This window comes from Musa acuminata, chromosome BXJ3-5 (genome assembly GCF_036884655.1).
Source record: "Musa acuminata AAA Group cultivar baxijiao chromosome BXJ3-5, Cavendish_Baxijiao_AAA, whole genome shotgun sequence".
Lineage (NCBI taxonomy): Eukaryota > Viridiplantae > Streptophyta > Magnoliopsida > Zingiberales > Musaceae > Musa > Musa acuminata.
This window is the reverse complement of record NC_088353.1, coordinates 4,332,854-4,348,589: the sequence shown is the minus strand read 5'-3', so window position 1 is coordinate 4,348,589 and position 15,736 is coordinate 4,332,854. Positions and strand designations below refer to the sequence as shown.

The following is a 15,736-nucleotide window of genomic DNA, read 5'->3' as shown; positions in this document are numbered from 1 at the left end:
CTAGCTTTCTGAAGCAAAACGTCTCATTAAATCTGTAAAGTATGCTTGAAATTTTGACTTCAAGGTATCCATTTTGCTGGACTTGCTGTTATGTTTGTTTATTGTATTTGTGTTAGTTGGGAATGTTCTTTTGCTGCTTCATATAAGTTTTCTTTCTTAGACTTGGTAAATCCTTCCCTGCAGGGTTTGCTATCTGTTGGTGGAGGGAAGCATTATGGGAAAACATCTTTTGTGGAGCACCGAACTTTCCTACATCTTTATCATAGTTTTCATCGACTCTGGATCTTTCTTTTTATGATGTTCCAGGTCTATAGATTATAATGGTTCATTTTTCCTGCCTTTTTATCTACTTTCAAAATTTTGAGTTGCCAACAGTATTATCAAGAGATTTCTTCTAGCAGATGTTTAACTTGGTAATTAAATTTGCATCATGATTTCCTCTTCTAACATATGCCAGTGCATTTGGCAGGTGCATCTCTTGGATGAGTGGACTATGATGAATTATTATAATTTTGTTCTAAGTCTAAATGTGACATTTTTTTAGGTCTCCTAACTCATACTTGCTGCATTCATCTTATTCTGGCCTCCGAAGCTGCCTTTCTTGATAATAGACATGGATGCCAAATTTTAATATGTGAATCAGCATGCTGATAGTCATCTGCTTCACAAAATTCCAACTGATAGAAGTATATGCCAAATGTTTTCGGCCAATCAAAACAATATTTATTGTAAAATGTTTTTTTCACTTAATTATGAACTGATCTGACTGTCTGCATCTAGAACTTATGGTGATCAATATGTTCTGGATCCACATCCTTTCAACTAAAAATGTCTAGTTATTTGGCTTCAATTTCTTTTTTCCAAAGAGGGTATGAATTATATTAACTAGTATCAGTCTACAATAATATCTTATCAGGTCAGTGTGCAAATTGTTGCAAAATTCAATGGAAAAGCATCCTTCCAAAAAAACTTCATCCTTAGCCTTTCTTCCTTGTGTAACAGTCCAGTGTGCTGCTTGATTGCCCTCTGTATGACATTTTGAGCAAGAGAATTGGTCACACAGGTTTCTTCGTTGCTTAATCATCCACAATAATTTTCTTTCTCATTCTTGAGCCTTGCCTGTGTCAAAGTTTCATTGATTTCCAGAGATTCTATCTGTTTGGCTTCAATTTGTTTTTTGTCTGACAATTTCTTATGTTGGATCATGTTTTCCCTTTTTCCATTATAATTCGCTGATATCATAAACTTGAGCATTGCCAACATTCCTAGTTTATTTACATTTATATATTGGTTGATTAAGAGCCATACAACCTAATTTTATACTAAATGTTTTAATTGTTATTTTTGTCTTCTGCTGTGATATTCTTCATAAATTAATATTGTTTGGGGCCTTCGGGCAATGAGATGGTATATCATTATAAACTTATCCCTTATATTGGTACTTTTTTCTTTAATTGCTTGGATAACTACCAATTGTTCCTTATGTAAAGCTAAATTTAGATTATGGTATATGCCTGTCATTATTGTGAGAGCTGCTTATCTCTAGGGTTATCATATCTGTTCCCAATCTATCATGACTGTGGCTACCATTTATTATGTTGAACAAAGGGATTCTACTACAATTTTGATTTTGCACATTGAAACAACTCTTTTTAATCAGAAGCTACTTTGCTCTTTGCTTTAGTTCATTCTTTTAATCACTTTGTACTTATATATATATATATATTTTTCAGGGATTAACAATCATCGCCTTCAATGGTGGTAAGCTTAACTGGAAAACCATTAAGCTAGTCCTTAGCCTGGGCCCCACGTATGTTGTGATGAAATTTATAGAAAGTAAGTTTGTAAACATTTATGTTTCTTGGTACCCAGTGAACCACTGAGATTTTTTAATATTATTTTTTATCATTATGTTAATTTTCTGACAGGTGTGATGGATGTACTTATGATGTATGGTGCATATTCTACATCACGTCGATCAGCTGTTGCCCGAATATTTTATCGTGTGTTATGGTTTTCTGTTGCTTCATTTGTCGTCTGTTACTTATATATGTACGTTGATTCAATACTTTATTTTATTCTCTGTTTTCTGAATTTTTTCTCTAATTTTCTTTTGGTATTGAATTTGATGTGCTTATGGGTTGTTTTTTTGTCTTTTATGGTGATAGATTTTGATAAGCTTATGAAATGGCATTTGTTTTTTTCAGTAAAGCACTCCAGGATGGTTCCAATTCTGCTGCTTTTAGAATATATGTCTTCATAGTTGGAATATATGCTGCTTTCAAGTTGTTCATTGGCTTCCTTGTGCGAATTCCATTCTGCCATCATCTGACAGATTTATGTTATCGTTGGTCTGTACTGCGTCTTGTGAAATGGCTGCACCAGGTTCATATTTTGCGAGGCTTCCTGATCTTCGTCTCTTGAGCTTTTAGTTTCTTTATCTACTTGCTCTGTTCAAGTGAGACTGCTTTTTCTTTATGTCAAGGAACAATTCTATGTTGGACGTGGCATGTACGAGAGGACCACTGACTATATTAAGTAAGCATCTTTCTTGTGATGTGTGCCAAAAATTGTTTGTGAAATTGTTCCCTAGGCTGAATATTTCTCTTGATATGCTATTTCAATACAGTACAATATCTATGTGCTTATGAGACATGGATGCGGTAGTAAGAACAGATGGATCTGGTGGGTTGTAAAAAAGGTGAAATCATTAATGTTAGTAGTACGATAAGAGACAAATGAATATTGAAAAAGACCTTATAAATAAATATTTAAATACTCTAAATATATTGGGTCACGGAAATAACCTCTCTATATTTAGAGGAAAGGCTGCATATATTGACCCTCCCCAAATTCCGATCCCACATTGGCGGGAGTCTCGTGCAATGGGTGCACCTGTCTTATCTTTTTTCCAATTGCAAATAGTTGCGGATTCTTAATATATGTGTATCATACTGACGTAATGTGAGATTTTCATGATGTCCTTGTGCTGTTGATCTGTTCATGCAGCATTTTGTTTTCACACTCATATTGAAAGTTCTTTTCTGATTTTGAGTATGATGACTTCTAGTGTTAGTTCCTTGGAAATTCTGTTGTAACTTAGAGTCTTCAATTCTATGAAGTTATTTGAAAAATACATGGTTTGGTTGGTTTGATATTTAACTTCTACTTGAATTCTGTTTATACGGCTTCCTCAAATATGTACTCTTATTTGTTGTTTCTAAATTGCAGATATGTACTTTTTTGGCTTGTGGTACTTGGTGGTAAATTTTCATTTGCCTATTTTCTCCAGGAAAGTGGTTTGTTTCATTGAACTACTTAAGGTTCTCTTGCTACATATGATAATATGATTGAGATTTTCTCATTTCTCTGCAGATCAAGCCATTGGTGACACCAACTAAGACTATTGTTAATTTCAAAGACTTACAATATTCATGGCATGATTTGGTGTCTAGGAGTAAGTGCTTATGATTTTACCTTTTTTCCTTCAAAGTTACCTTATGAGATGGTGTTATTCTCCTGTTTGGCATTCTGTCATTTTCTTAAGTAACAAGTAGTAAAGTTTCATGTTTTAGTATTATTTCATAATGTTTCATGTAGTTTTGCTTTTCAATTTGAGCTTGACTAGTTATGGGTATGGCATAATTGTGGGGTTGATTTGTCAGACACCATGTTTAATTGCTGTATTAGTGGATAAAAAATATATTTTGCATGATTAAGGTTGGCTGTGAGATCTACTGAATTTAAACTGGTTGCCATATTCCCATACTAGGCAAGTTTTGCATAATAAGGCTATAATGGGAATGTTTCTCTTGGCAGGATAGGAGTTGATTTACACACTGTTTGCAAAAATCAATGAACATAGTCTGAATATGTATTTTGACTGAATGGCACTTTTATTTTTCTAAATTCTGGTGATGTCAAAAGTGTGGCATAAAATAATTGTTTTTTTTTTTGTGTAACTCATTTAGTTACAGTAACAACAAGGTACATGTGTGGAAGGTCTCTCATTTTGACTTGCACCCATGTTGGTCATGTGCTGAAATGTTACCTTGGGGAGGGGGATTGTTTTGGAGTTGATGGTCTGGAATGTTATGCGTTCAGCCTAAGTTGGTGAGTAGGAAAAAGAGGTTGGAGTTGGGAGGAATCAAAGTGCAGATTGATATTTACGTTCTATGTACCTTGTTGATGCGTCAGCAATGTTGATGCTGTATACGTCTTTTAAATTGGATCATATCTGTAGGCTTGTTGAAGCATTTCTCAGAGCCAGTTTTCTTTGATCATCATCACTTGGCTTTAACTAGTTGTGCCCTTCAAGGATGATAAAGTAGGTAGTATATTACCGTTATATAACCCAGTGTTTTCAAAAGGTGCCTGGGCGAGCGCCTGAGTGAAGTTGGGTTGGGGTTTGAGCCCGGTTCGATTGAACGAGCAAGTTGGTTCAATCGAACCAAATAACGTACCCTAAACCAACCCCTTTCCCTTGAGTGAGACATTGGTTCAATCGAACCAAATAATGTACCCTAAACCAACCCCTTTCCCTTGAGTGAGACAAACCCGAAGTGAAACTCTACACTTAATCTGCTGCCACCTTCGTCTGCCTCTTTTGTTTGCAGTTTCATTTGTTGTCGCTGCCCTCTTCTTCCTCCACAGCCGTCGGATACTCCTATTCTCAGTTCCCTCTTTGGAACTGTTTATTACCATATTGATCCACTTTTTAGAACTGTTTAGCACCATATTGATCACTCTTTAAAACTGTTTAACACTGGATACGTACCTGCTTAGCATAGGTCTCCATCAGTCGAAACTATATTGTCATTTTTATTTTTTAAGATCATATTTATCAATCGTAAGAAATATTTTCTAAATTTTGATATTCTGGGGCATCTCACTTCACTTGGGTGGGTGCCTAGGTGAGTCTCTAGCATCTCGGGTGTTTTAGGACCTTGGTACTTAGCGCTTTTAAAAATACTAATCTAACTTCTATTGGTACCCCTATTTTGAGTGGATGATGGCACTGTACATACCACCAGCATGGCATAGTAAATATCAATGCTAACACGAGGGTGTCGGCAGCATCTCCACAACCAAATATGACTAAAAACACAATAAAAGTTGTTAACATAGTTAACTCCTTGGAGCTTTTCACCTCTGTGCCTATCGGCGATAAATCTTTACTCTTAGGCCAAAAAGGGTCCAATTCATAATTAGATGTCCTTTTCAACTCTACAAACGTGAACTCATAACTTGATAGCACGACCCACTATTTCAAGTTTTCAGACTATGTCAGCTTGAGATTCTTGGCTTACACAGTAAGGAAGCACATAGATCTTTGGAGTATAAAGTTCTTAATTTGGTGGTTCTCAGTTACTGTTATGTTATTTTTTTTACAAATGCAACTGCTGCTTGTCCCTAGAAGGTTCTCTTATATGCAAGGTTTGCAGTATCAGTTACTGGACCCATGCTGGTCCATGACCAGACTGGTATGGATCTGGTCCATTCTGTTGTACTGTGTCTGAATGCTGGAATGTACCATGGTGCTGTTGGAGATAGAGGAGGGGAGGAAAAGGAAGAAGAGGCAGTGGAGATGGTAGAGGAGAGAAGGTGTATAAGAGTGGAGAACAAGAGCGGCCATTTGAGTGGTGATGGGTGAAACCTCCCTGCAATACCATGTGAGGGGTCACAAATTATGTCCCAACTGAACCCTAGTTAAAAGAAAAGATATTATTATATATATAGAATCTGAACCAGACCATCTGTTTCTGGGTGGTAGCAGTTGGCAATTGGTCGATAATTGCATCTTTGTTGATTCTCACGCAAAAATAAAAAAATAGATATATTGATAGACAGATTGATAGATAGAACCAGATCAGACTGTCTGTTTTGAGCGCTCGTCGGTTTATCGGTCAGTGGTTGGACCCGTAAATACCAGCCAAACCGTATTGATCATTCTGATTTAGCAAACCATGCTTATAAGTATCTGAATTTTAATTCGAATGTTTATCTTTTTTGCTTGAAATGCACTATGGTCTTTCATTCATGTTATTGTTCTCATGGTTGCCACTCATAGCATTTTGCTTTGATATAGGCCATCAACATTGGCAAGGTACTGTTAGAACCCTTGCAGATTCTAAACTTGGGATTGATCTCTTTAGGGGATCGGCCTCCTTGGAACTCTATAGGGGTTCCTCCCTCCAAGTTGCTGCTCAAAGGCTGCAGAAAAGATTCATCTATTGCTTAAGAAAAGAGAAGGAATACATGACTATTTATAGGGCTTCTAAACCCTAACTCCTAATAGGACTCCTACTTAAGACTCTTACTTCTAACCAACTCCTAATAGAACTCCTACTCAAGACTCCTATTCCCTTACAACTCCTAATTCTTTTCTAAGAAAAAACCTCCTACATGAATGCCCCTCACAATTAGGACTCTCCTAGCTAGAGTCCTAACATTTTTACATGAATGTCCCTCTCAATTAGGACTCTCCAAGCTAGAGTCCTAACAGACCCGCCCTCTTCAAATCAGCCTTGTCCTCGAGGCTGATGATTCATGAATTCTGGGAATTTGATCTTTAAGTCGTCATAGTTCTCCCAAGTGGCATCTTCTTTTGGTAGGTTCGCCCACTGTATTAGCACTTCATTAGTGGGTCGTCGTCGTCGAGTCACGATCCGTCGATCAATAATGGCACTTGGCTGGGTCTCGAGTTCTCTTTGGGTAGTCATATTTGGTGGGTGGCTTTGGGCTGACTCCAAGCACCTGTTTAAAACTTCCGGTTGGCTGTTGGTTTGTGGGTGATATGTCGTACTCCTTTTCAATTTAGTACCCTTATAGTGTAATTCTTTTGAGTCCAATTGTAATGAGCCATGGGGCTTGGTGCTTCCTCCAATTTTTTTTTTATAATCTTACTAGTATCTGAATCTTCCTGCCATTCCATCTTAATATCCTCAAGGAAGTTGCTGGTCGGAAGTGAAACGGTCGAAACTTCAACTTGCTCGGGTAGCTGCGAAAGCGTATCTGCAAGAACATTCTCTTTCCCCTTTTTGTAAGTTATTTCAAAATCAAATCCAAGAAGTTTTGTTACCCATTTTTGCTGCTCGGGGGAAGATATCTTCTGCTCCAAGAGATATTTTAGGCTTTTATGGTCGGTCTTGATTTGAAAGTATCGCCTGATCAAGTACAATCTCCACCTCGTTGCTGCGCGCACAATGGCGAGCATCTCCTTATCATATGTTGACATATTTTGATCGGAGGGAGATAATGCCTTGCTAGTGTATGCGAGTTGTCGACCATCTTGCATGAGAATGGCTCCAATTCTGACTCCAGATGTGTCGGCCTCAATAATGAATGGTCGGTTGAAATCTGGTAGTGTTAGCACCGGCGTCGTCGTCATGGCTGCCTTAAGTTTGTCGAAGGCAGCGGAGGCTCTCTCCAACCATTGGAAGACATCTTTTTCTAGTAAGGAAGTAAGTGGTGCACTGATCTTTCCATAGTTTTTCACGAACTTGCGGTAGTAGCCTGTTAAACCCAGAAAGCCATGTAGCAATTTTATGTTTCTCGAGGTCGGCCAGTTTTGCATTACTCCAATTTTGAAGGGGTCCACTGCCACACCTTCCTCTGATATGATATGCCCAAGATATTCCACCTTTTGTTGAAGAAAGCAAAAATTCGTGGTTGTTGTGTGTTCAAAAGGTAGTTTTCCGTATGTCTTCTTCGCATGCTCGTATTTGATGATACCCGGATCAAAGGTCCAGCTTTGTAAAGATTTGTGCTCCCTTTCATCTAGCAATTCATCTACTATTGGAATAAAATATTTGTCCTTGATGATTATGTCATTGAGAGCTCGGTAATCAACACATATTCATCTTGTTCCGTCCTTGCGTACAAGTAGCACCGGCGAAGAGTAGAGGTTGCAACTTGGTCGAATAACTCCTGTTTCGAGCATCTCTTTTATAATCCTTTCTATTTCATCCTTCTGGAGATGTGGATACTGATATGGCTGAGCATTTACTGAAGATTTGCCTGGAAGAATCATTATACAATGATCATGCCGACAGGTAAGAGGTAGGTTGCGCGGTTCGTCAAATATATTTAAAAATTCAGTAAGCAAAGGAAGTAGATTTGGATCTTCAAATTCTGTTGGCTCTCCCTTAGTTTGCTGCTCAAGTTGTACCAAAAAGCCGCTGCATGCTTTATGCAAAACATTCTCCATTTGTTGTGTGCAAATCGTTGTTATGTCGCCCCCACGTTTCCCGTGTAATGTCACCTGTTTCTCCTTACTGTAAAATTTCATAATTAGTTTCATAAAATTCCAAGAAATATCACATAATGTTGTCAACCATTTAATTCTGAACATGGCCTCATGATTGTTAAGAGGGAGAAGGAAGAAATCTGCAATTATCTCTTGGTCCTGCAGCAATAGTTTCTCCTGCAAGCGCCTATGATCACAATTCAAAATCCGTCCGTCGGTGACCTTAACATCAAACCTGCAGCGATTCTCGATAGGTAATGATATCCGAACAGCAAGCTTACTATTTAGGAAGTTAGTAGTACTGCCCGTGTCGATGAGAACAATGATTGGTTGTTGTTTGAGAAGGCCTCCAATTTTCATCGTTTGCGGGTTTGAGTAGCTAGCTAGTGTATGTACCGTAACTTCGGTCGGTTGTGGCTCTTCTTCTGCATCTTCTTCTTCATGTTCAAGGCTCTCTTTTGGATGTTCAATGACCTCTTCTTCTATCGGTTCAATCATAAGAAGTCCCCCTTTACTACAGATCGCTGACGGCTCCACGGCTCATCACAATGCCAACATAACCCCTTCGCATATCGCTCCCGAAGCTCTTTTCTTGTTAACCTCTTTAGTGTAGGGACTTGGTCGACAGTAGGGGGGGCTAAGGGCTTCAATATTACTGGTTGAGGAGAGACCCTAGTCCTCCGAGCTTCATGGTTCAATTGCTCCTCTTGATGTCGTGCGAAAGAGATGGCTGCCTAGGATACGGTTGTCGCGCTTTAACTTCTCCTCGGATCTCTAGCTTCAAGCCCTCAATGAAGGTCCACAATAGCTGTTTTTGAGACCAATCATGAGTTTGATTAGATAACCTTTCAAACCTAGTTTGGTACTCCTGAATGGTGGAGGTTTGTTGGATCTTTGCTAGTTGTTCGTCAATATTCTCGTAATCGATTGGTCTGAAGCGAATCAGCAGTCCTTCTTTGAATTGTCGCCATGAAAGGACTCCATAAGTATGTTCAAACCAGTCAAACCACTGTATAGCATCCCCTTCAAGATGTATAGCTGCAATTTTCACCATAGATACATCCGCGGTTTTGTGGTACCGAAAATATCGCTCCGCGCGCGAGATCCAACCAATCGGGTCTCCTTCTTCCCATCTAGGAAAGTCCACTCTCATGCATGGATAGTTGGGGTTGGTCATATAGCTTCCCCTCTCTTGGAAGTCATATCTTTGGGGTTGGTGTGATTGGGCAAAGCTCTCTCCTTGATGTGATTTCTTCGGGCTTAGTGGTCGGCCCAATCTGAGTTCGGTAAAGAGCATCCGAATCTTATCCTCCATTCGCGCCTCCAAGGCTTCGATTTAGCATTTATTACCTCCTTAGATGCCATAATATATGCCTCCAAATCTATGATGTTAAGATCTCTCTTTTGTTGTTAGGTTAAAGGCATGTATAGGTTGAGAGAAGTGACGGTCAAAAGGGTTGGTGGATTGGTGGATGTAGGCTACGATTTAGGCTTGTTTTGTGGTAGTTTTGGGTGCAGTTTGAGGGTGTGGTTTAGTAGAGTTTTAGGGCTATGGTTGAAAGTTTTGGATCTGTGGTAGATGGTAGCAAAGGTTTGACAAAAATCCGTGGAAGTTGTAGCAAGTATGTGCTGTCTTGTAAGAGTAGAATTGTCGTCGAAGAAACAACGATTTCTCGACGTAATTTCCACCAAAAACTCGAGAGAATTGAGGAGGGAATTGATAGCAAAATCACAATTTATATGACAGCAAGGATATCTAATTTAATCAAGAAAATTTCGGCAGTATAACAGCAAGGAAATTGGTGCAAGTTGCAATTGCAGAATTATCGTCGAAAAATTTCAGCGGGTTACGATGAAAATTTGCAGCAATATAAAATCATTTTTAGAGATGAATTTCTTAATGGATCAATCTTAGACGGAAGCCAAGATGATCTATGAAGTGTATAAGAAATTTCATTCAAAAAATATTGCAAATAGATGGGTTAAGGCAACGATATGCAGCTGAAATTTTCTGCAGCATAGATTTTCAAGTGCAGCAGATTGGACAAAAAAGATCAGTAGTTTATATTGAGAATTTTTCGATGAAACCAAAGAGAAATCTACTGTTAGGAAGTGTCAAAGATGTCATGAAAATTTCGTAGAAATTTGGATAGAAAAAGCACAGTAGCAAGATCAAACAGATGGTGCTATGCGGCTTGAATTCTGCAATTCAAGTGCAGCAGATTGGACATAAAAGATCAGTAGTTTATATTAAGAATTTTTTGATGAAACTAAAGGGAAATCCACTGTTAAAAAGTGTCAAAGATGTCATAAAAATTTCGTAGAAATTTGGATAGAAAAAGCACAGTAGCAAGATCAAACAGATGGTGCTATGCGGTTGGAATTCTGCAATGTATCTTTCGTCGTAGGGATGAAAACTTTGTGACGAAAAGTTTATGCAGCAATATAGGAACGATTTTTTTTTTTTTTGGATTTTCGAATAAGGATAACTAAATTGCAGCAGCAGTAATGTAGGAAACCAGAACCTGTTGCAATTCACGAGGAGATCAAAGGATGATCCGTGGTGGTGGAGATGATGACGGAATTCAGTGACGATCTTTTAAGCAATTGTGGGAATTGCTTTGGATTGTTGTAGAGGGTTGATGGATGGCTGTGGAAGGGCAGCGAGACGCCAAGAACGCTGCTCTGATACCAGGTGTTAGAACCCTTGCAGATTCTAAACTTGGGATTGATCTCTTTAGGGGATCGGCCTCCTTGGAACTCTATAGGGGTTCCTCCCTCCAAGTTGCTGCTCAAAGGCTGCAGAAAAGATTCATCTATTGCTTAAGAAAAGAGAAGGAATACATGACTATTTATAGGGCTTCTAAACCCTAACTCCTAATAGGACTCCTACTTAAGACTCTTACTTCTAACCAACTCCTAATAGAACTCCTACTCAAGACTCCTATTCCCTTACAACTCCTAATTCTTTTCTAAGAAAAAACCTCCTACATGAATGCCCCTCACAATTAGGACTCTCCTAGCTAGAGTCCTAACAGAATGTCCCTCTCAATTAGGACTCTCCTAGCTAAAGTCCTAACATTTTTACATGAATGTCCCTCTCAATTAGGACTCTCCAAGCTAGAGTCCTAACAGGTACAACCATCAGTCTTAAGTTGATTGATCTTTGTCATGTGTAATTAATGGGCAGCCTGATCTAGCTTTCTGGTATTATTTATTATTTCTTGTTGGTTTTTTGAGGAAATTTTTTTGGTTGTTGTATGGTCATCTTTGTAGATTCGGTAGTTAATAGCTCTTAGTTTTTTTTCCTATACTACAAATATGTTGGTTATAGCAGTTAATTTCTCTCTAGTTGGACCTTCTTATGTTTAATTGTGCCCCTTTTTTTTTCTCTCTTCTTTCCAAATCTTCCCCTCAATGTATGGGCATCTGTGTGTTTGTTTGTATTTCAATGATTCTTTCATAATCCTTGTTATGGTCTATGTTATTCTTTCCGAATCCTTGTTATGTTCAATGTTCAATGTTCAATGTTCAATGTTATTGTGATGTCACTGGGGCATTTCAACGACACAGCCTTTTTTGATACCTAAAGTAGGGAAAAGAAATACAATATTTCTGCAGTTTGTTTTTATAGTCAGTACTTGGATTTGTTTTAAATTTTGGTTCTCATGTCTATAACGTTAATTTTTTTTTGAAATGTAAAAACATTTAACTATTGAAATTCAAAGAAGGAAAAGTTGTCAGTAAAATCTTTCCAGTCAAAATCATCTCTCCGGATGATTCTAGTGTGACATTGACCACCCTGGCCAACTGCGAGATGTCATCAAAAACAGCCCCATGGTAACAAGGTACCGAATACGGACAAACAGGAAATCTGATACATTCCATGAATCAGAACATACTAAGATGTTCCTGCACACCTTCAAAAAATGCCAATCCTTGAGCTTGCTCGGGATTAGGAAGAGCATACCCAAGACCAGTGTAGCCTGTATTAGGAAGAGGGGATCCATCAGATCCTAGGACAACATAATGCCAACGATTAGTAGATTTGGTTGTTGCTTGTAGATCTTGCTTAAAACATGTATACATTTATTCAAGTCAAAGTTACTTGGCATGCCATGGTGGTATACTATTTTGGTCATATTTTGCATCTGGAACTTGGATTATTTTGGAGTACTTTGTAACTATTTTGATACTTCCTGCAGACAATCATAATGCACTGACAATTCTTAGTTTGTGGGCGCCAGTGTTTGCTGTAAGTGTTATTCATTATTGTGTTTCCTTTAATTTTTGTCATGCATAATTGATAAGTTGGATACTGTTGAGTTATAGTTTAGAGAATTTCTTTTAGTTCCACTTAATCTAAAAGCAGACGTATGATTCCAATACCAACTTATTTTGTAATAGTATGTTTTTTGTTGGATGGATTGTGGAGAGCTTCAATGTGTAACAGTATGACTGTCTTTGTATCACAATGGTTTATTACAGTATAAATATATTCCTTGAAGTTATTGAACGTTATTCTTTGTTGTGTTGTAGCTATGATATCCTAGTAACATGTCAAATAACATTTACATGATTTTCTATCAATGTGTAACTCTGTTTTGCAGATTTATCTTCTGGATATTCATATCTTTTACACCTTGATGTCAGCAGCTTACGGATTTTTACTTGGTGCAAGAGATCGCTTGGGTGAGGTAGGTTTATTCAAGTATGAATCGTGGATGTTGTTATAGCATGAGCTTAACAACCTCATAGCAAATGCAATTGTGCAACACTGCAGATTACTTGGTTTTACATTTTCCAATCTGAATATATTACTATTTGGAAACTGGTTCAGCATGTTTTTTAAAGTGCAATTATTATTTTTCTTCACAATTATAAGCTTCTGTTTGTTTTTGTATCTTGATCCTAGTTGGCATCTTTTGACTTCATATGTAAACATATATATTCCACACCTGCAATTTCTTTGTTTTCCTATATGAATTTTTCTTGACACTTTAGCTCCATCGTTAGTTTTGAAAACTTAAATTTCTGATGATCCTTTTCTTGAGAAAGCAAAATATAAGCACTTTGTTGTAACTTATTTGATTCAGTCCACTTTTTTAATACTTAACATAGTAAGAACCTTCATTACATCTTTGTTTTTGCACCATGTGTGTTCTCAGATCAGATCAGTGGAAGCTGTCCACAGACTTTTTGAGAAATTTCCTGGAGCATTTATGACCAACCTTCATGTTGTTCTCCCAAAAAGGTCTGGACTTGCATAAGACCCGATTATTTTGTTTCTTAAGATTTTTTTCTGAAGCTTTTCTTCCATTTTATATACAGGAGGCAGCTGTCTTCATCTGGTCAGGTAATACATTGTTTGTTCTGAAGGGATTGGAGTCTAGAGTTAACCTTAAATTATGAAAAGTAAAGTTCAAAAAAACCTGGAACCAGATTTACCATAGGACTAAAATCAGATGGTAGGCCTGGTTCACAAGGGTTGCCAGACTTGGGCAGTCCAAAATGGGGCAGTCTACATCCCAGTTGACTCTTGGAGAGGTTAATATTTGTCTGGGAAAAATTACAAACCATAAGATAGACAGAGTCATACAAAAATGGCCTGTTTGTGAAATTTAAATGATTGTTAATAAGATCAATTTGGACAATTATGCCAATCTCTAAAACCCAATCTAACCCATTTAATAATTAGGCCAATTGTGTTGACTCCTTTAGGAACCGAACCTATATATGCTTTACCAAAACCATCTAGTCTTGTGTTAAGTTCATTGTTGTTGAGTTAAAAAGTTCTTTGCTTTCCCTTTATATTTGGTGTTCTAACTTCTTATTCAGTTTATTTTTCAAGCATAATAGTTCTTGCCATTAACTCTAATGATCACTGTTGAAGGGTGTGGAGTTAAATAAGTTTGATGCTGCTAGATTTGCTCCCTTCTGGAATAAAATTGTGGAAAATTTGCGTGAAGAAGATTATATTAATAATTCGTGAGTGTAGATATCTGGATTCAAGAACCATTATTTATTTGTGTAATCGAGTATAATATTTTCTGGTTTATAATACTCTGTTAAATTTACAGAGAGAGGGATTTGCTTATACTGCCAAAGAATTCTAAAATTCTTCTGATGGTTCAGTGGCCCCTATTCTTGTTGGCTAGCAAGGTAAATAAAGGTCCTTTCCTTGCTCAACAACAGACTAGGTGTATAGTAGATTTAATTTTCTGATGTTATGTTCTTATCTTGTTTTGATCAGATATTTTTGGCCAGAGATATCGCAGCAGAGTCGAAAGATTTACAGGCGGACCTCTGGATCAAGATTTCTAGAGATGATTACATGCGATATGCAGTTGAGGAGTGCTACCATAGTGTGAAAGTTATTTTGATGTCTGTATTTGAGAACGAAGGCCGCCTGTGGTAATCTATATTTTTAATAGTGATTACTGTTTGTTAGAATATTTTCAGTGGAGATTATTACATCCCTTTCTTCTTTTTTACTAGAAAATTTTGCTGCTTTTCTTTTACTGTTTAGGGTCAAAAAAATATATGATAACATAGAGAACAGTATCAAGGAAGATAGACTACAATCAGATTTCAGGTTGAGCAACTTGCAATTTGTGATGTCCAGAATTTCTGCTTTGACTGGTATATTGGTATGTGCTCCACCTCTGTTCATTAATGTTGGTTTAGTTCAAAAGTTATCATGAACAATTTACATTTATTTTGGTGCATTTTTTTAAAATTTTGTTGGACGTCTATGAATGAAATATGCAAATATGGATAAAGGTGTCTTGTTGCTGGTATTCATAAATATGTGCTGAATTTTGTCGATTATTTGAATATGTTTGTTTAAGCCTGTTTATAAATGCCTATTTTGCTTTGTTGTAACAAATTACGAGTCATAAGTCTGCCAAATATACAATTTTGCTGAGATCTATCTCTTATTTTTCTGTCTTATGACTTATCTGAAGTTGCAATTGTGGTCATGACTAGACGATAAGTTGATCATTTGTTGTAGATCTGCAAATTTGTCCATCCTTTTGAATGTATGAAGTCTGATTGATTGGAATAGTCTCTGAGAATGTTGCTTTTTAATATGAACCAAAATTGTTTAATGTGTTGAATGTCGTGGGCTTAAAAAGAAAAGGCTCAGTTGGTTTCTTTTTGTGTTTTTGAAGATTTTTTATAAATGGAAGTTTATGCTCTCTTTTAAGGAGATTTGTAGTCCCATTTAACTAGCAGTTGTGGTAATGTTTTAGGTTGTTACTTTTTTACTAATGCCTGTGACATTCTGTGGTATTGGTATTTGATACGACATTTGAAAATTTTCTAGTTACGGAGCACTTTTGTTATTTTGATATGAGATTTGGTTTGTTTTCTTATACGTTGCAAAACATTTTCTTCTGGTCGATTAAGTTGTCAGTGAGGAAGGAACTTAGAATTGAAAACATAATATTATTTCAATTGAATTCTTTAAAAATTATCTTTATT

At 37.1% G+C, this 15,736-nt stretch overlaps 1 protein-coding gene across 1 annotated transcript in view; it reads left to right on the top strand.

Moving 5' to 3' along the window:
- The window catches only part of LOC135638207 (callose synthase 9-like), an 81,783-nt gene that overhangs the window by 21,826 nt on the left and 44,221 nt on the right, over window positions 1-15,736 (top strand). The window contains exons 14-28 of the mRNA XM_065151225.1: window positions 184-306; window positions 1,734-1,836; window positions 1,929-2,052; window positions 2,208-2,385; window positions 2,486-2,538; window positions 3,232-3,292; window positions 3,376-3,457; window positions 12,454-12,503; window positions 12,859-12,945; window positions 13,417-13,502; window positions 13,580-13,604; window positions 14,142-14,236; window positions 14,329-14,410; window positions 14,502-14,662; window positions 14,778-14,898. Of these exons, the coding sequence (XP_065007297.1) occupies window positions 184-306; window positions 1,734-1,836; window positions 1,929-2,052; window positions 2,208-2,385; window positions 2,486-2,538; window positions 3,232-3,292; window positions 3,376-3,457; window positions 12,454-12,503; window positions 12,859-12,945; window positions 13,417-13,502; window positions 13,580-13,604; window positions 14,142-14,236; window positions 14,329-14,410; window positions 14,502-14,662; window positions 14,778-14,898 (1,431 nt within the window). The remainder of the gene's footprint in view (window positions 1-183; window positions 307-1,733; window positions 1,837-1,928; window positions 2,053-2,207; window positions 2,386-2,485; window positions 2,539-3,231; window positions 3,293-3,375; window positions 3,458-12,453; window positions 12,504-12,858; window positions 12,946-13,416; window positions 13,503-13,579; window positions 13,605-14,141; window positions 14,237-14,328; window positions 14,411-14,501; window positions 14,663-14,777; window positions 14,899-15,736) is intronic.